Source organism: Electrophorus electricus, chromosome 20 (assembly GCF_041902795.1).
Source record: "Electrophorus electricus isolate QZ-2024a chromosome 20, ASM4190279v1, whole genome shotgun sequence".
NCBI lineage: Eukaryota > Metazoa > Chordata > Actinopteri > Gymnotiformes > Gymnotidae > Electrophorus > Electrophorus electricus.
Window position 1 is genome coordinate 4,881,166 of NC_137516.1, and position 21,006 is coordinate 4,902,171.

Consider the following 21,006-nt stretch of genomic DNA (forward strand, 5'->3'; position numbering starts at 1 on the left):
CTTATTGTTGCATAATTGCTCCATTGAACTTATCCACACTCATAACGTAACCATAATCAAAGCGAGGAAATTCAAAAGGGAACCATTTGTATCTTTTATATGTACGATAAATGACACTCGTACATACACAAACTCAGAATATTTGTGCATGTATCGATTTTTGAAGAACATACTGGACGCGTTTCGCTTATCTAAGTCACCTCTATCCAACTAAGACGTTAAGTCACACCCCTCTCCCCATCTATGACGTGAAGCCACGCCTCATCTCCCGAGCTACAACACGAAGTCACTCCCTCTCCCAATACTACGAGGCAAGGCCACGCCCCTCTCCCGTTCCACATCGCTAAGTCACGCCCCTCTCCCGATCCACATCGCTAAGTCACGCCCCTCTCCCCTACTACAATGGGTTTTGCTGCTCGTCCTGTTTTTACGCAGCGGTCGGTGGATGTTGACCTGTCGAGTAGAGGATTCACGTCCGTTATTTGAGTGAAATTTCGAGAAACTCTGGTCGACGTAAGCAAGAATGATTACATTTACTTTCATTTATACTTGTAATTTAAGGTAGCTTTTCGTGCTAGGTAGACAAATAACCTACCAATCTGGCATTCACGAACATAGACTGTTGCCTGTGCAGCTAACCTAAGTTGCTGCAAGCGTGCGCAGCGTTCAAACCCACACGTGCTACCTCACCTAAACTTTGTCTCAGCTGTAACTTAAATAATGGCTATCTCCAGCAGTCGAACATGTTCTAGCTAGTCCTCCCCACATATATATTTATATGCAGTAACGTTAGCTAACGAGGATGGCTAATAGTTAGGGAATCGTTTCTGTGCGTATTTGTGTGTGTTACAGCCATGTTTTATTCAGCTGTCATTCCGAAAGCTATTTGCCTTTTTTTTTAAATGTAGCTACGCTATTCCAAAAAGTAGCTGCAGTATTCTAAAACGCCTTGTTATTCCGAGCTGCGGTCACAGCCGAACACGACCAGGACGTGATCGCATTGCGCTGATGCTCTCCTGTGGCCATAGGCAACATGGTTAACCAGAGAGCGGACCCGTGTCGGCAGTCATGTAGGAGCGACTCCAGCGGGACCAGCAACAGCGGAGAGAGCTCGAAGGAAAGCTCGAGGTGCTCAACCCCCGTGCTGGACGCCGACCGAACCGACCGATTGCGAGAAAAGATGAGACGCAGGATCGAGTCAGGGGACCGCTGGTTCTCCCTGGAGTTTTTCCCCCCTCGCACGACCAGTGGTGCGGTGAATTTAATATCCAGGTAAGCCCTTCGCATGGGGGAGCGTCTGATGTTTTTAGTGCGACACTTTTTTTTTTTTTTTTTTTTTTTGTCGCACGAAGAGCTTGCTTCATGTTTGCTCGTGCGCTTTAGATTCGACCGTATGGGATCTGGCGGGCCTCTCTTCATTGATATAACCTGGCATCCAGCAGGAGACCCGGGGTCCGACAAAGAAACCTCCTCGATGATGATCGCTAGTACGGCAGTCAATTACTGTGGCCTGGAAAGCGTGCTACATCTCACGTGCTGCAAACAGACGAAAGAGAAAATCACAGATCACCTCACCAAAGCCAAGCGTCTGGGTCTGAAGAACATCATGGCTCTAAGGGGAGGCAAGTCTTGCAATGGTCAGCTGTGCCATGAAACTAAATGCAAAAGATTCACTGCCGCATATTCATATGCATAAATGATCACATGAACACTGGACTTCTTCTCATTTACATACACTGCAGCAGAATGTGATGTTAAATTTTTTTTTAAAAAGGAGTTATGATGTAAGGCGGAAAAAAACCTGCATCTACAGATCCCATAGGAGCAGACTGGGAAGAAGAAGTGGGGGGATTCAGCTATGCGACAGACCTGGTGAAACACATCTGCAGTGAATTTGATCATTACTTTGACATCTGTGTTGCTGGTAGGCATTCAGTATAAAACAAACATGTTTCCACTTCATACTTTCTGAGCTATTTGTTCTGTCCTTTTTAAGATTTAAGATAAATTTTTCACCCACAGTTCCCTGTTCATTTTACTGACAGGGTACCCAACGGGGCACCCGGAGGCTGAGAACTATAAAGCAGACCTGCTGCACCTGAAGGAGAAGGTGGACGCGGGTGCGGACTTCATCGTTACACAGCTCTTCTTCAGAGCCGAGACCTTCCTCACGTTCGTCAAGGACTGTCGTGCCATCGGCATCAACTGCCCCATTCTGCCTGGAATCTTTCCCCTGCAGGTATTTACAAGCTTCATCTGAATGAAACTCTTGCCTTAGAGCATGAGTTAACCAATCACTCCATAACACTTTGGCACTTAGTGTTAGTGCTATTTCTTACGCAATGGAAATAAATAACAAAAATCAAGATGTGTTTTATGTTTTGCTGCCTCAGTCATAGCGTTCTTTAATTACTAGTCATAGTGTAAGAGACATTTCCTTCATAATTTCTCTACTGGCCATCCAGAAAGTACTCAGCTCCGTTCCTGCTGTATTCAGTTTTTCTGTATGAACTTTTGCACTGTGACCTACTTCAGAAGCAGGGGCGAAAGTGGTATATGGTTGCAATCAAGAAAGCTTAGATTAAAAACTACAAAAACTGAATTATACCTGAACTAACTAAATGCAAAGAACTGTAAATATAATCCCTGTAAAAATACTTAAACATCTGAGCATTCATGCAGTAACATTTGTCACAACTTTGTTTAAATAAAAAAAGCAACAACAGGGCTATATGAACATTAACATCTTTATTTTATTTTGTAGCTCAAACAAATGTATTTTATGTGGTAGTAAGCAGTTAAAATGGTTTTATTCAACTAAAATAAATTTTTCAGCAAAGTAATTTAGTCAAGGCAAATTTTTAGATTATGATTATCCAGTCTATTAAAATGAAATAAAGTTTAAAATAAATATTGAAATAAAATAAAGTTTAAGCAGTTAATTTTTAAACCCTCAATTAATTGAATGCATCAGACACATTCTGCTTGACTCTTGAAAATGTGTTGCCTGATTGGATGGAAATGGCCCGTTTAGCCTCAGGAGAGAGTACAATTTGTAAAGTAGCTCATTAGCAGCTGCTGGTAGCTGTAATGAGCCAAAACAGAAATGAAAATGTTAAGAAATTGTATAACTTACTTATGTAACACAAACTGCTGGTTATAAAATAATGTACTGCTTTCTAGAGACTGGAGTCTGCAGACATTCACCATACCTTGTGCAATCTTCCTCCATAGGGTTACCACTCCCTGCGGCAGCTGGTCAAGCTGTCCAAGCTGGAGGTGCCGGAGGAGATCACGCGCGTGATCGAACCCATCAAGGACAACGACGCCGCCATCCGCAACTTTGGCGTGCAGCACGCCGTGGAAATATGCAAGGTCCTGCTGGCTAGCGGGGAGGTTCCCGGCCTGCACTTCTACACGCTCAACCGGGAGGTGGCTACCATGGAGGTGCTCCGGCAGCTGGGCTTGTGGGCAGAAGACCCCAGGTGAGTAGGCGTTCCCAGCCGCGCTTCGTGGTCTGGTACTGGGCCATGCTTTTAACTGTGACACTCGCAGCATATTGTTGACTCTGTAATGGTGTTTTGAAAAGGCGACCTTTGCCCTGGGCTATCAGTGCTCATCCCAAACGGAAGGTGGAGGACGTCAGGCCGATCTTCTGGGCCACGAGGCCCAAAAGCTACATCTACAGGACTCAGGACTGGGATGATTTCCCTAATGGAAGATGGTACTTGGTGGATTTAAATGAGCTTTGAGGTCCTAAATGTCTTCTTATTTTCACAATTAGAACGCATTCAGTTAAGTAAAATTTACTTTGCATATATATGTTGGTGTCCAGATTTGTTGTATTAGGAGTGTACTGCAGCATACTGAATTTGAAATGTTCTTTGAAATGGAGAATTGGACTGTATTTTCGTATCGTTTATAATTTCAAAGCCAGTGCCGTGGAGAACAGAACCCTCTGTCTGTCTGTCTGTCTGTCTGTCTGTCTGTCTGTCTGTCTGTCTCTCTATCTATCTATCTATCTATAGATATATATATATATATATAGATATAGATATATATAAAATGCTGAACAGTGCCATTTGCTCCTCTGCCAGGGGTAACTCATCATCTCCTGCCTTTGGAGAGCTGACAGATTACTACCTGTTCTACTTGAAGAGCAAGTCTCCGAGAGAGGCCCTGTTGAAGATGTGGGGAGAGGAACTAACCAGTGAGCAGAGCGTGTATGAAGTCTTCACCAACTATATCACAGCTCAGCCCAACCATAATGGACACAAGGTAGATGGGCAGAGGTTTCAAACGAACTTCGTGAAACGTCGCGTTTGAGGGCTTCATAAGTAACGACGAGTGATTTAAAACATGCATTGCATGGAAAAAGAACTACGCCAAACCCAAGTTTGCATGATCCATGCGATTGAATCGTAACGTATGCAGTAAAACTGATTGCATTACGTGCATCAGTAATAACTGGTCCCCTCCATATTTTCATAGGCATTGCAGATTACACGAGCTAACATCTTTACATTTCAGGGTACGCACGCTAACATTTTGCTGTATTTGAATAACATTTATGTCTAGATCTGTGCATAACGTCTCTGTGCAGGTGATGTGCCTGCCATGGAATGATGACCCTCTGGCTCCAGAGACGAACATGCTGAAAGAGGACCTGGAGAAGGTGAATCGCAGAGGTGTCCTCACCATCAACTCCCAGCCCAACATCAACGGCAAGCCTTCTTCCGACCCCGTCGTAGGCTGGGGACCACCGGGTGGATATGTCTTCCAAAAGGTTGGAAATTTTGGGCAAAATTTCTTTATTTTTTCTTCTATACTGAAAACACTAATGTTCTGATGCTTCGCCATCTAAATTTGCCCGATGGCCATCATGAAAAACAATAACGAGGAAAAACATTGATATGTAGCATTTCTTGATTTGCTTTTGGAGTGCAGCAACTCCGGGAAAGTAATGATTAATCAGATTTTAATTAGACACATTTATACTGGGCCGCATCAGAAGGAGGAGTAAGTAGTCATGTGGAAAAATGACATTTCCTATATATGCAAAAAAAGTGTGTGTGTGTGTGTGTGTGTGTGTAATATATGTATATTTATAAAATATATATGTGTGTATTTAATTTGCAGGCATACCTGGAATTTTTCACCTCAAGTGAAAATGTGAATGCACTTCTTAAAGTGCTGAAGAAATATGAACCTCGTGTGAATTACCATATTGTCAATGTGCAGGTAAAATACACTTGTAAAGAATGGTACAGGGATACTATCACTTACAATCTGAAGCCTTTTTACGTAGCGTTGGCTTCTGTTGTAGGGCAAGAATATCACAAACGCACCTGATATGCAGCCCAATGCTGTAACCTGGGGGATTTTCCCAGGCAGAGAAATTATTCAGCCAACGGTGGTGGATCCAGTTAGCTATATGTACTGGAAGGTGAGGAGAGCCCTATATGTTTATACATAGACTTTACCGCTTATGAAACTTTGCTGTACGTTATTGAGTAAATCCTTTGGTTTTAAGTTATCAGATGTTAACTTTTTTATCTTTTTAAGAGGGCTCGTGAATAAAGCAATATAAGATTAAACAATCATTACAGATCCTTTTATCTTTGTTGTCTAACCATTAAGAAAAGGCTGCTTGCTGGCATCGAGAGCCTTGGAAGGGGAAGTCACCCAAAATTGGACTCACCGCTTATAATAACTTTACTTTTCCCCTCCGCAGGATGAGGCGTTTACACTGTGGATCGAACAGTGGGGGAAGCTGTACGAAGCCGAGTCACCTTCCCAAATGATTATCCAGTACATCCATGACAACTACTTCCTGGTCAACCTAGTGGACAATGACTTCCCCCTAGACAGCTGCTTGTGGCAGGTCATCGACAGCATGTTTGAACTAATAGACGCACCCCCAGAACCTTTTGATCAGGAGGGCGCACAGTAGCTTTAAAACGTAGCAAGTTTATTGCTACTTTATTGTAGGAGTTCATGAATACATGCACTGACAAATCAATACAAACTTCTGTAACAACATCAAATATTTATTCCTTTAAAAAAGTTTAGTTGTTACATAAAATTACTGTATAATGAGTAATTTACATAGCATTATTTATATTAATGCTGACCGAGAGGACTATTTTAGAATGCAACTTTATGTAAGTGAGCCGATACGGTTAGAGACCGTAGTAATTGGTGGCACACAAGATGACATGCCTACATTTATGATGGCACTAAAATTTCCAGGGGTTATGGAGAGCCTTTATTTGTGTTTTTAATTAAATGGGTTTTAAGCTACATATGAACTATATTTTGGCTATTGCACGTGTCTCAAGTATGTGGCTGTCGGGGACGTTTTTTCCTTCTGCTATTATCCTGCTAGCAGAAATACACAGACAAACAAACAAACAATACAACATCCAACACTAACGCACAAACACATATTTACTAGTAGAGTTATCCAAGACCACGCTAAGCTGTGAGTTTATTACTCCTGTAATCAAGTCCCTGTTTGCCACTAACCTGTGTCCTTTATCTTATTTTTCTTTTTTTATGTTTGTTTAATTTTGGTAGAAAGTCTTTCAGTTTGCCTCCTTTTTGGTCCATTGGACAAGAAGCAGAATAACACACACTAAGAATTTGTGAGCATGTGTGAGCCATTAAATATAAAGCTTATTTTCACTTCTTGTTGCACCTTTAGGCCCACTTTGCTGTTTGGAATCTAACAAAGCCCCTTGCTATAAATAATGATCTGAAATAAGGTTAAAGTTAAAACTCAGCTATGATTAGACGCGTTGTCATAAGCAGGAGTTATGCAGCGGCTTTTGCCCTGGGCGCACATGTATGAATGTACATGCTGTTCCTTTTATCTCTAGCTGATGTAATCCAATCTTGAAACATGTTGCTTGCTGAAAAGAGGCCAGTGATTCAGAGAGACAGCCACCCATGTTACAGCAGGAAATGCCATGTGTAAGACCCCACCATTCCGATAGAAGCTGTTCAGTAGGACTGCTATTGCCACCACTGTTATCCTTTTATAGCAAGCATGTCTCCTCCATGTAAACAGCTTGCTCAAATTAATATTAAACTTTACATTACAACTGGTTTTTGTTGGGTGGGGAGGTCATTGGACTTTTATTTTGACATACAATATAGCCACATTCGGAAAGTGAGAATTACAACGAAAAAGACTGAAGAGTTCAGCAGTGTGTGACACTGGTCATGTGGTCTAGTTGGGCTTATAGACTTACAGCAGGTTACGAGTCCTGCTCTCGCCATGCGTCCCAAGCCTCAGCGTCTGACTTTGAATTAGTAGGAGGAGACCAATACTATGTGGCACCACAGGTAGGGGAACGTCTCATGTTACATAACTGAACCCACTGACCTGCCATCTCCTACGGCTGCAGCCACGTGCCGCACTTCCAAGATGAAACAACATCTATCAACAGCTGTCCAGCAGAGTCAGGGCTACCTGGCAGACTGTTGTGTTTGGAAAGGCTGTTGTCAGTAAGAAAATAATTACCATCATGCGTAAATGCAAAATTGAGCCATGTCATGTTTATGAAGTAACCATGACAGAAAAGCATCCAGATGGATCAAATGTTCGATACAAAATATACATACTATTACATAAAATAATGCAACTTTTTTGCAGCTACTTGGACATGCTGTCATGAGCAGAAGTTGGAATGGGCTGCTGTAAATGGCCCACCGTGTGTGAGTAAAAGGTCATTAAGGCAAGGGTTTGGCAATGTAGCTAGAATAAACAATCCTACCAGCACTAGATGGCCCCATCGATGCATGATTTAATATAGCTGTCTTTTGCTGTATTTAAAGAGCGTTTCCTCTGAACTGCTGTTAAGGTTTAAATGACCCCATGCCTTCCAGAGGTGTAGTCAGGGTATCATGTTAACCTGGAATGTTCTGCCAATGTATACCAGAAGCTCAGCACTTGGGTCAAGGGGCATAAGGGAGTCAAAGCTCTAGCATTCATTTAAAGACAAAACATGCAATAATGATGTGGCTTTTTTTTTTAAGGGTGCAAATGAACTGTTATGTAGCGTTCCTGGTTTACCTTCTTGAGCAGGGTTCTGTTAAGACTTGCGGTCTATATGAGCCCTAGTTACAGCTAAGCTTCCCGGGTGACTCGGTGCCTTCTGCCCCCTCCACCCCTGTGTTCTCGAACATCATCATTTCACGCAAGTAACCCTTGGACAGCGCAGTATAACACGTGCCAGCATGGACGCATGAGCAAACAATGACACTTTTCATAAAGCCACATTTATGCCACTTTAAAATCATGCCTTAGTTATAGTAAGCTGGTAAGATAAAGTTGGGCGGATGTCATGTTGTGACAATAGAGATGTCAAATACAAAAATGAAGAGTGGTACCACAAAACCGAGGAAGATGTGTTGGTAAATTATGTGTTGGACATGGCATGTAAATTAACAAGCCTCAGTGAAAATGTACCAAAAAAGTTTAACGTACTATAGAAGTGGAGCTGCCCGATGTATTCAAGTATTATCCTCCAGCAACTCCTTCCACCGTCAGTATAGCTTTGAATATTATTTCAGGTTAGAAGGTACATTACTTCCTTTACTTCTATAGCAGCAATTCTGACTGCCTTCTCTGTACTGTGAGATATTAGAAAAGCAAATCATTTTTACTAAGGATCAGATCACAGAAATATCTCCATCCGTGTCTGTGAAGAGGCAGGCTCAGAAGTGGAAGGAAAGAATTGGATGTCGGAATATTTCAGAAGTACAGCCTAAACAGTTAAGCGTCTGACATGTTGCAAAACCACCTCTATCAAATAAAGGAACTGAATATCTGCTTTATTATCGAGACCTCAGCTTTGCACAGGTACTTTGAAGAGCAGCAATCAGAAGCCTGCTGCAGTTAGCCTCCTTAAGTTGCTGTGTGAGGGAATGCAGAGTCTTATGGGATGCTGTGGTCCTCCAACAGATTCTGAAAGCTGATCAGGTCTGAATGACATCTGGCCGCACCTCTGCCTTGATAAAATGTTTAGCAAATGGGTACCTTTGTTGCTAACCTTCCCAGCAGCCTCAGTGAGCCCAAGGGCAAAATCTCATGACAATGTGCCTAATCACCATCTGTTCTATGAAGTTCTGTGAAGAGGCTCTTTCCAGGAAAAAATGAATTATGGTATTATGGTTTAAAGGTCATTGCTTGGACTTGCTCAACTACTAAGCAGTTAAAATTATTGAGCTTACTTTCTCATATGTGTAGTTTGTGAATATTATTAATATTGTTATTACTTACATTTATATAGCGCTTTTTTTCATACTCAAGGATGCTTTACACACACACACACACACACACACACATATATATGTTAGCTTTTACAATCACTCACACACTGAGTGACAAAAAATGGAAAAAAAGGTGGCCTGCACCACACGTGCAGTGAACGTGTCAAAGAGTATTTGTAACCGTGTGGGTATTGTTTATACTGCGCTGCATGACTGTGTGCATGTCACATATTCAGTTGTGTGAGTGAGCCACCTGGTGCACCTGATGAACTTTAACCCACTGAGAGTAAAGTACAGTAACTGGCCTGCCTTTCAAACAGAGACACACAACTTGCATCTGCATCTGGTCTTTATGCTCTAATTCAGGCAGTCCCAGCATGGGAAAGGCAGTGTGAGCAGTGTTATGTGTATGCATACAGCAACTCACTGCAGCTTCTTAATACACATAATCCCAACATGTGTGGAGGAAGCACAGAGATCAACCATGTAGAAAGTGCAGCGTCCATATTGCATGACCATTTAGGCAGCATGTCAAACAGTGATAGAGGCCCTGCAGAGGACAACGCTAGGTGTCTAATAACTAAAGAGAACTCTGTTACAGAACAAAGGAACAGTATACGGCAGAACACCCCGAGGGACTGCAGTCAAAGGGGTTCCAATACATTAGTACTGATCTAGGATCAGATTCCTCCTTTTGTCACTATATGGCAACAACCGAAATCGTCCTGGGACAGCAACCCTGTGAATACAGGCTGAACTAGAGACAGCATTGGTCAAAGGGCACAGTTCAGCATTGTTTTTATATTTTAATGTTAAGAATGCTTTTCACAGCAACAGCTCTTGTACCAGGTTGGACTATGTAGTACAGTGATGAGTGAATGGATGATGAATGCCTGCTGTATCTAGTATGTATAACTTGAGGTAACAATATATCGTAATTCCTACATTCCTACATGCGATCTGCTCTAATTTGATCTTTGAACTACAACAAGAATAACATTAAAGATTTCTGTACTGCTTGTCTACATTTGAACACAATTTATCTGCTATTTTGTGTGAAGCTCTCCTTGTGCCTAACACAAACACACACAGGGATAATGAAAGAGGCAACATTACTTGGACTAGCATAAGTGTATATACACCCAGAATAACAGCTTTCATGTGTTCAGTCTTGTTTTCCTGGTATTTTCCAATTTGTTACACTAGTAATGGTTTATATTATCGCTGGCCAGGAAACCAAGTTCAAGACCCGTTCATAGTCCGGTGAAATACCTTTCACCTAATACGGTGGAGATCATTTACACATGATCTAAGCTTGGCTTCCCAAGCATAGGATAAAGCTTGTCACACACTATATTGCATTCCAACAGTACCATAGCACCATAGTGGAAGGAGGCTTCACTGTGGAAGCAAACGTCACTCTGGGCTGATGGCTTGCACTCGTAAAAAGGCAGTAATGTCTTGGAAAACGAAATGTAGGAGGTTTTTTTTGTTTGTTTGTTTTTTTTAATGAACACAACTAACTAAGAATGCCTGGTGTACGTGCGCAGGCTGGGGCTGCCTCGCGTTGTGTGTGCTCCCTGTGCCTATGCCTAGTGTGCGGGAGGAGTGTGCGTTTGCCTTGGCCGTTAGCTGCTGTTGAGCATTAAGATGGCCACGCTGCAGCATAAGCGCAAAGCTACTGCCTGCCACTCCTTATGGCACTGAGCACACTCTGGAGGAGTGCACACGTACACATACGTGTGCACACTTCTCCTAGGGACTGCTGACGTTGTACCAGTGCACGCCGTCAGCTCAGAGTAAGGTTTGCTTCCGCAGTGAGTCCTCTTTCCACTGCAGTGCTATGGTACTCTTAGAATACAATATAGCGCGTGAAAGCTTTGCCCTATGCCTGGGAGGCCGCACTTAGGTCATGTATAGTTGTGTAGTTGTGTAAGAACAAATAGCTTTTACACTAATGTTATATATATTGCAAATATAATTGCTGACCCTCAGACAGCTGGAAAAATTTACATCTGTGTGGAAAACAATGAAGATCAAAAAAAATTAAAAATTGACCAACCGGTATTGTGTGTGATAGGTCAATACATTTACAACTGCATGGATCTGTTATCCTGCAGAGGTGAATGTTGTCAAGGGGGATGCTGTAGTGAATCTGTCATAGTCGTTCTGGTCACTGGCCACGGCTGCTGATAGTCTGAGAAACACCTTCCAACTTCTTTTTGGTTCTCTGTGCTGTTAGCACATTGTTCATATCTGCTGACAGTGGGTATCCCTAGTCACATGCATTGTGGATAAGGATGCATTCTTGAACTTCTTGAAGTTGATATTGTTATTGAGTAAGCTTGACATATTTGGCCTTGTTTTACAGGATATTTGTCGATATCTGAAGGCATATTAGTTTCCCTGATGGACACTGTCGCCACTTTTTAAACTGCTCAAAGGTAATAAAAATGAAGATACGTGGTCTGGGAGGATTTGGTTGAATTCTTCCTGCGCTGTATTGCATGATGCTTACATTCTTCACAGATACATTGTATCTTATGATTTGTAATTATACTTGAAATCCTATTGCTTTCTTATTTCAATTTTTCATTAAATAAACAATTTGGTCTCTGGATTGGCTCTACACTATCATTTGCTTTGAGGGCATGAGTTAACTGTTGTTAGCACACCAGGTATGACTTTAATATTGATTAATTCAATATCAATTCCCTGCATGATGTCTTTCTCTCCAAAATACACCCTAAAGGCTGTGCAGTGTTTCTGCAAGCTGGGGGCACAAACAGCTGTCTGCATTGGTATGCCATTCTAGATTCCTCCAAAAGTAAAGGGTAGGGGTAGAATGTGCAAAGGGCCTGCCCCACCCCTGTGCCGCCCAGGCCGAAAGCGGTGACTCGACCCGCTCTGCTCCATCAAGCCGCTGCACCCTACGGTCCCACCCTCCACCCTGCAGGCATTCGCATGCATGGTCAGGTTCCCTGCCCACTCAGGATTACAGTTCCACACAAAAGTATAATGCTTCAATGAAATGTGATTTTCTTCTGTTGTGATCAGTCAGTAACCTCTCATGCACTTTCTATGAATTAATTGATTTCTCTCTGACTTAGAGAATGACTAAGAAGGCAAGTTTAAAGAAACATCTCTCACAACATCATTATGCTATCATTAGGCTATCTGAGTAGTTTAGTCTGCTGTGCCAGTGCTTTCTGTATTTGTTCCACAATTTGTTTCTGTATTTGTTTCTGTATTTGTTTCAAAGGCAGCACAACATGCATGGCACACACACACACACACACACACACACACACACACACACACACACACACACACACACACAAAAAAAAAACCAAACAAACAAACGTAACACTACATAGTGTTTGGGCTTTCAGTTTTAATAAATGAATAATATGTCAAGCCTCCAGTGCTGTGCATTGCTCTTCCAGTGCTCTTCCCTACATCATGGGGAGGACTCATTGCGCATGCAGCCTTGTAAGGTGGAGGCGGTGACCAGATGGCCCCAGCCTCAAATGTGCAATAAACTGCAGCGTTTCCTGGGGTTTGCTCATACTACCACCACTTAATTCTGTCTTTCAGCCCCCTGGCTAGGTCCCTGATGGACCTACTCCAGGTGAATGCTCCTCACCTGAAGTGGATGCCCAAGGCCAAGGAAGCATTCGGAGTGGAGACAGTGTCTTGAGGGAGCATGTCACACGTTCACCAACCACAAAAACCTGAAGACTAAGAGACTCAACTGCAGGCAATCCAACATGGTCTGTGTTTTTCTCCCACTTCGACTTTCAGGTCATGTACCAACAGGGCTTGAATAATGTGAATGTGAACGCCCTCTCAAGACTACGCCATGCTGAAGCATATTCCAGGAGTCAGGAGTCAGTTGTCTCTCCGTCCTGCTTCATGGGTACTGTCTGCTGGGAGCTAGATCATGACATTGCAACAATTAACCTACACCCAAACCGCCTCTAAATCCCTCCATGGTGTCAAACGGTGCTCATTTCTTCAGCACACTCGTCGGTCAACTCTGGGTGCCCAGGATTGAGCCACACAGCTCAGTTCTTAAAAGCTCGATACACCAAGACATCGTCCAACACATCGCCTCATGTGCGGACTGCGCACGGAGTAAAACACCATGCACCCCGCCTGCTAGTAAGCTGCTCCCCTTACCTAAACCACACGACCAGATCTGTTGACTCTGTAACAGCGCCCGAGGGGAACACCACCAACCTCGTGATAGTGGGACCCTTCTCCAAGATGGTTCGCTTCATCCCCCTCCCAGCACTTTCCATGGCCTGGAAAATGGCTGACCTCTTGCCACATCTTCCGACAGTTTTGGCTGATGCCTGAGGACATCATGTTGGACCAGGGGCTCCAGTTCCACAGTTGCAGTTCTCTGGGGTATGGCAAGAACTGCTTGGGAAACTTAACATCACAGCAAGCCTTACATCTGGCTAGAAACTGCTTCAGCTAATCTTAATTATAAGAACAAGCAATGCATATGATGACTCTGTTATTGAGGCAGGATAAGGGAGTGGTGACAGGGTCATCCACTACAGAGGGCCAGGACCAGATCAGTGTGGATCACTCTGAGTTGTATGAATAGTACTACACCTGTCGGTGGCACAGAGTGAGAGAGAAATGTGGAGTCTGCAGCCTCCACAGTGACTGTCAGAGCAAAAAGGTTGATCTAGTATAAGATTGTCACTCAGGTTATTGATTTTAGGTCTTGTATGCTTAAGAAGCAGAGCTGAAGACCTGTCAAAAGTGCAGGTCCCCTGCTGCCTTGACAAGTCCATGAGCAGTAAAAGACCACTGTTCTTGTCTTGTGCCTTTTGGGAGATTGGAATCATCTGAGAGCTTCAGCTGTGTCCATGGAAGCTAGACATATATGTACTGAGGGTAAACATGCGCTTCAATTTTGGGGAGTGGTAGCTCAGTGGTTAAGGCATTTGACTTGTAAATGGAAGGTTGAGCCCCTGAGCAAGGCACTTAACCCTCAGTTTAATCAAGTTGGTCATAATTGTAAGTTGCTTTGGATAAAAGTGTCAGCTAAATGCCTTCAAATGTAAAACTCTATGTCAGGAAGCTGTGCTGACCTACATAGTCTCTGCAATGGGCTGGATTTGAGTACATATTCAAAACGCATTTGCAAATTTTGTTCAAATAAGTGCACACATCCATAAATGCTTTCTGTAGAAGTGTTGATCAGTTAGTATCTTCTCTGTCACATCTGAAACAAGTGATTGTAGATGTATTTTCTTTGCTACTGCTAGAGAAACCACCCACCAAGTTATCGAAGGATCGTACTGGTTTTAGACCATGTTGTTGTCAGTTTCAATTTATGCCAGTGTATCCCTCAAGGTTACAGTGGATTTATTTTCCCCAAAATGCTCACACCACCATCCCATTTGCATGGAGCTCCTATGTCATTGTGGCATTCCTCCATTCGTGCATTCTTTTTTTTTTTGTATAAAACTGATAATAATCAGTTTTAAACTGATAATTTATCATGTTGGTAAAACAATAAAACATGCAAACAAATAGCAAGGCTAATAACTTTTAAGCTTTTAACTTCATGACCAATACAGATGTACTTTGTCTACAATAGGCAAAGTTTGAGGTATTGGGGAACTGGAAGAAAAGTTAAAACAGGCCTTACATACCCAAACCTGTAGGGGACAGTGTTGCTCTGTCTGATGCTAAAACAGGCACTTGACTCCAAATTGCACTTTCGTATTGAGTGGCAAACGTACCACTTCAGTGCATTCTCAAAGAAGGATTTTTAATGCAGTCAAAGATTATATAACAAAATAAATGCATACAGTTTCCAGAAAATTCAATTGGACAATATTTATGTAAAGGTAATTCAAAATGACTTTAAATGACAATGAATGACAAACAATGACACCCGAATTTATTAAGTAATCTTTAGATTCACTGCAATATTATTAAAATGACATGCGTTAATAATTTGTTTAATATAATAGTACTATGTCTATAATAACATAAAAATGGAGTCAGTTAACAGTTACTGTGTTCTTTGCTTTTGGATTATATAAATTAGCAAACAATTCCTCTGTCCTCACAAAAACGATTTTGTTCCTCACAACTCCAGCCAACATCTAAACTTAATCCAGATTAGATGTACAAAAGGAATAACAATGGTCCAAAAATATTCTCAAACACTGCCCTTTCTTTAATGAGAAAAATATATTTGATTGATTAAAATGTTCCACAAACAAAGCAAAAACAAAGGGCAGCCATACTGGCAGTCAACTCCACCCATGTGACAAGCAAACAAACAAAATGGACAAACAAAAAAAGGAACATTAAAGCCTGTACAATAAATGAAGCCTCTGGAACCACCACAATATTACTGCTATGCTTAATATCACCAATTATATTTCAGTCTCTCATACCTCACTCATTGGTTCTTGTAAGTGGTTAGACAACACCTGAAAAGAGTTTGAACAGGTGAATCTTATCAGATAACTATAAAGATGTGCTAAAATGGAATGCAGGTGGGCAGGGAACCCATGTCTGTTTGGGCTTTTAACAGTGAGAAGCGAGTGCTGTGAAACACTGAGATCTGGGGAAAAAGAATGTTTACCCTATGCACATTCTATGTCTGGCTTCCATGGACACTGTAGAAATTACTCAGACCAGACCACAAAAATTGATGCCTTGTGCCTATGTTCAGATCTTTTATCAGTCTGTCTTTGCTTTTTTTCCATTCCCTTCAAGTGTGGAATAAAATGACAGTGCAGCATTGGTACGGTGAAACAGCATCGCCTACTGTGGATCAGCCACAAAAAGTCAGCGACTTTCCTTATCAGAAACGGATGGAGGGCTCTTTTTCCATTGTGTCATCCATCCAAAGCAGCACAGTGTTGCCTCTGCAATGCCCCGAACTCATTCAGATTCAGGCTGGTCAGTCAAGTTGTGTTTCTAGCAGTCAAATGGATTCTTCAGAAGCTCAGACTACAAGTGGCTCTGCTGGGTTTTACCAGTCTGCGTTCCAAGGTGAACAGCAGTTTCCTGGAGTTGTATCCCAACCCCACCTGCTGGGTTCCTCTGGAAATGTGGAAACTCAGTTTCAGGGGCAGAGCTCTAAGAGTGTCCTAAGCACCCCCCAGATTTCCAGTAGCCTTTTTCAGCACAGTGCTTTACATCAGGGGCATTATGGCCACTTGGACTCTGTATCCAGTGCTCAAGGTTTCCCAAGTCAGTACACTGGTTCAAAGGTGCACAATCTGCCTGTCCAATCTGCTCCTACCCATCAACATCAGGGAGGCTGCCAGGGATACTGCACAGCAAAGCAGCATCTGCTACAATGGGGCCATTCCTTGTCAGCTTGCCAGTAGATGGCAGGCTTCCAGTGTGGGGTCTGGTATCACCTCCATCAGCCAGGAGTTTGCCACGAATGTCGCACAACAAAGGAGTGGCAGCTACTATGATGCCGGCCTTTATTAGGCGGCAAGCACATGGAAGACTTCTGGTTTCTGGTGTGACCTCAAGCAGCAAGCTGTCTGCCAGCGATGATGCAAAATGGGGCCATTATGGGGCCATTCCTTGTCAGCTTGCAGCAAGCTGTCTGCCAGCGATGATGCAAAAACAGCAGCTTACTATGGAGCTGTACCTGCCCAAGGAGCAGGCATGAGGCAGTCCCCCAGCCATAACCAGCCTTCACCACAGACTGCTCCGACCCAGATGGAGGGTTCCGGTGTGAGCTCCGGCTTGACATCTACTAGCAAACATTCTGTCGGGGATGTTTCACAAAAAGACAGCTACTATGGACCTCTGCAAGCACAGGGCATAGGCACAGGGAAGACCACTGGCCACCAGTCTGCATTGCAGACTGCCCTGTTCCAAAAGCAGAGCTCCAGTGTGAGATCTGGCATCAACTGCACTAGCCAGCAGTCAGGCAGGGATGATCCACAATGCAGCAGCTATTACTTTTTGCTAGATACCTATGACACAAGAGTCTGTGTCCCGGAACTGTTGCCCTAAGAAAAGGGAGCATGAGGGGACGACAAGAAAGGAAAAAACATGAGATCTGGGAAAAAACAATATTTACCCTATGCACATTCTATGTCTGGCTTCCATGGACACTGTAGAAGCACTCAGATGACTACGATCTCATGAAAGGAACCAAGAAGTGGCCTTCGGTTTACAAAACCGAGAACTTGCCACTTGGCCATCATGCCTCAGACACTTGTCATTAACTGGTCTTTGACCTTGCATGAGTTTGCACCTTAACTCTGAGAGTAGAAAAGCCTTGAAAGGGTTGGAAGTCACTCAAAACTTCAACAGCCTTCTGAATCATGAGTAACTGTCATTGGAAGCTGATCGTGCACCATCGATAGCATCAGCATACGCTTCTGAAACTAACTGGTTATAGAGAGCATGTATCTAAATGCTAAGGCTACACCCCCACCGTGCACAAGCACTCAAGTAATAAGACTAAAAGGAACATATGCAAATGTTTGTCAATTAACCTGGAGGAGTCAAATGTGTACTGACCATGGTAAGAAAATCAAGAGTGCAAAGACAAAAGCCGTGTTTACCTGCAGCTGAAGAAGATGGCAGCACAAGAGCTCGAATGGGCACACACTGGATGAACTTGTCAACTCAAACTGACTATGATTGCCTTCCATGACAATGTCCCATGGCATTCCCTTCAAACGGCTTTTAAAAGGCACGAACGGGGGTTGAACCCGTGCTCTTCGGTTTACGAGACCAACACCTTACCACTTGGCCATCATGCCGTAGACCCAAGGATGGGATGGACAATAATCAAATGGCATTTTTAGGGTTTCCCCTCAGGCAGCATGATGTGGTGGATCAGAAGGATAACATATGGAGTGGTTATGTTGTGGTGTTACCTTGTCTATATTTTACAATTGGATTACCTTCATACTTAAATGCTCTTTTCTCATCAACTTCAGGGAGGCTGCCAGGGATACTGCACAGCAAAGCAGCATGTGCTACTATGGGGCCATTCCTTGTCAGCTTGCAGCAAGCTGTCTGCCAGCGATGATGCAAAAAACAGCAGCTTACTATGGAGCTGTACCTGCCCAAGGAGCAGGCATGAGGCAGTCCCCCAGCCATAACCAGCCTTCACCACAGACTGCTCCGACCCAGATGGAGGGTTCCGGTGTGAGCTCCGGCTTGACATCTACTAGCAAACATTCTGTCGGGGATGTTTCACAAAAAGACAGCTACTATGGACCTCTGCAAGCACAGGGCATAGGCACAGGGAAGACCACTGGCCACCAGTCTGCATTGCAGACTGCCCTGTTCCAAAAGCAGAGCTCCAGTGTGAGATCTGGCATCAACTGCACTAGCCAGCAGTCAGGCAGGGATGATCCACAATGCAGCAGCTATTACTTTTTGCTAGATACCTATGACACAAGAGTCTGTGTCCCGGAACTGTTGCCCTAAGAAAAGGGAGCATGAGGGGACGACAAGAAAGGAAAAAACATGAGATCTGGGAAAAAACAATATTTACCCTATGCACATTCTATGTCTGGCTTCCATGGACACTGTAGAAGCACTCAGATGACTACGATCTCATGAAAGGAACCAAGAAGTGGCCTTCGGTTTACAAAACCGAGAACTTGCCACTTGGCCATCATGCCTCAGACACTTGTCATTAACTGGTCTTTGACCTTGCATGAGTTTGCACCTTAACTCTGAGAGTAGAAAAGCCTTGAAAGGGTTGGAAGTCACTCAAAACTTCAACAGCCTTCTGAATCATGAGTAACTGTCATTGGAAGCTGATCGTGCACCATCGATAGCATCAGCATACGCTTCTGAAACTAACTGGTTATAGAGAGCATGTATCTAAATGCTAAGGCTACACCCCCACCGTGCACAAGCACTCAAGTAATAAGACTAAAAGGAACATATGCAAATGTTTGTCAATTAACCTGGAGGAGTCAAATGTGTACTGACCATGGTAAGAAAATCAAGAGTGCAAAGACAAAAGCCGTGTTTACCTGCAGCTGAAGAAGATGGCAGCACAAGAGCTCGAATGGGCACACACTGGATGAACTTGTCAACTCAAACTGACTATGATTGCCTTCCATGACAATGTCCCATGGCATTCCCTTCAAACGGCTTTTAAAAGGCACGAATGGGGGTTGAACCCGTGCTCTTCGGTTTACGAGACCGACACCTTACCACTTGGCCATCATGCCGTAGACCCAAGGATGGGATGGACAATAATCAAATGGCATTTTTAGGGTTTCCCCTCAGGCAGCATGATGTGGTGGATCAGAAGGATAACATATGGAGTGGTTATGTTGTGGTGTTACCTTGTCTATATTTTACAATTGGATTACCTTCATACTTAAATGCTCTTTTCTCATCAACTTCAGGGAGGCTGCCAGGGATACTGCACAGCAAAGCAGCATGTGCTACTATGGGGCCATTCCTTGTCAGCTTGCAGCAAGCTGTCTGCCAGCGATGATGCAAAAACAGCAGCTTACTATGGAGCTGTACCTGCCCAAGGAGCAGGCATGAGGCAGTCCCCCAGCCATAACCAGCCTTCACCACAGACTGCTCCGACCCAGATGGAGGGTTCCGGTGTGAGCTCCGGCTTGACATCTACTAGCAAACATTCTGTCGGGGATGTTTCACAAAAAGACAGCTACTATGGACCTCTGCAAGCACAGGGCATAGGCACAGGGAAGACCACTGGCCACCAGTCTGCATTGCAGACTGCCCTGTTCCAAAAGCAGAGCTCCAGTGTGAGATCTGGCATCAACTGCACTAGCCAGCAGTCAGGCAGGGATGATCCACAATGCAGCAGCTATTACTTTTTGCTAGATACCTATGACACAAGAGTCTGTGTCCCGGAACTGTTGCCCTAAGAAAAGGGAGCATGAGGGGACGACAAGAAAGGAAAAAACATGAGATCTGGGAAAAAACAATATTTACCCTATGCACATTCTATGTCTGGCTTCCATGGACACTGTAGAAGCACTCAGATGACTACGATCTCATGAAAGGAACCAAGAAGTGGCCTTCGGTTTACAAAACCGAGAACTTGCCACTTGGCCATCATGCCTCAGACACTTGTCATTAACTGGTCTTTGACCTTGCATGAGTTTGCACCTTAACTCTGAGAGTAGAAAAGCCTTGAAAGGGTTGGAAGTCACTCAAAACTTCAACAGCCTTCTGAATCATGAGTAACTGTCATTGGAAGCTGATCGTGCACCATCGATAGCATCAGCATACGCTTCTGAAACTAACTGGTTATAGAGAGCATGTATCTAAATGCTAAGGCTACACCCCCACCGTGCACAAGCACTCAAGTAATAAGACTAAAAGGAACATATGCAAATGTTTGTCAATTAACCTGGAGGAGTCAAATGTGTACTGACCATGGTAAGAAAATCAAGAGTGCAAAGACAAAAGCCGTGTTTACCTGCAGCTGAAGAAGATGGCAGCACAAGAGCTCGAATGGGCACACACTGGATGAACTTGTCAACTCAAACTGACTATGATTGCCTTCCATGACAATGTCCCATGGCATTCCCTTCAAACGGCTTTTAAAAGGCACGAACGGGGGTTGAACCCGTGCTCTTCGGTTTACGAGACCGACACCTTACCACTTGGCCATCATGCCGTAGACCCAAGGATGGGATGGACAATAATCAAATGGCATTTTTAGGGTTTCCCCTCAGGCAGCATGATGTGGTGGAT

At 43.5% G+C, this 21,006-nt stretch overlaps 1 protein-coding gene and 3 non-coding genes across 8 annotated transcripts; 1 reads left to right on the forward strand and 3 right to left on the reverse strand.

Moving 5' to 3' along the window:
• The first annotated feature begins 406 nt into the window (after nucleotides 1–406).
• Nucleotides 407–7,507, forward strand: mthfr (methylenetetrahydrofolate reductase (NAD(P)H)). Of its 5 annotated transcripts, XM_027011270.3 has the most exons (12): nucleotides 407–513; nucleotides 1,029–1,272; nucleotides 1,384–1,622; nucleotides 1,814–1,924; nucleotides 2,046–2,239; nucleotides 3,235–3,485; nucleotides 3,590–3,724; nucleotides 4,098–4,278; nucleotides 4,604–4,786; nucleotides 5,140–5,241; nucleotides 5,327–5,446; nucleotides 5,735–7,507. In XM_027011270.3, exons 2-12 carry the CDS (start codon nucleotides 1,034–1,036, stop codon nucleotides 5,951–5,953), a joined length of 1,974 nt encoding a protein of 657 aa, XP_026867071.2. In that variant the 5' UTR covers nucleotides 407–513; nucleotides 1,029–1,033; the 3' UTR covers nucleotides 5,954–7,507. The 5 variants fall into 5 exon arrangements, with proteins under 5 accessions (XP_026867071.2, XP_081559866.1, XP_081559867.1 ...); XM_081703740.1 differs by lacking the exon at nucleotides 5,327–5,446; XM_081703741.1 differs by lacking the exon at nucleotides 3,590–3,724.
• Nucleotides 7,508–17,990: 10,483 nt separating this feature from the next.
• On the reverse strand, nucleotides 17,991–18,062 carry trnat-cgu (transfer RNA threonine (anticodon CGU)). The gene has a single exon. It is a non-coding gene; the product is annotated as a tRNA-Thr (tRNA).
• A 1,362-nt stretch (nucleotides 18,063–19,424) lies between these two features.
• Nucleotides 19,425–19,496, reverse strand: trnat-cgu (transfer RNA threonine (anticodon CGU)). Its single transcript has one exon. It is a non-coding gene; the product is annotated as a tRNA-Thr (tRNA).
• Nucleotides 19,497–20,857: 1,361 nt separating this feature from the next.
• trnat-cgu (transfer RNA threonine (anticodon CGU)) lies at nucleotides 20,858–20,929 on the reverse strand. Its single transcript has one exon. It is a non-coding gene; the product is annotated as a tRNA-Thr (tRNA).
• Between the last annotated feature and the right edge of the window lie 77 nt (nucleotides 20,930–21,006).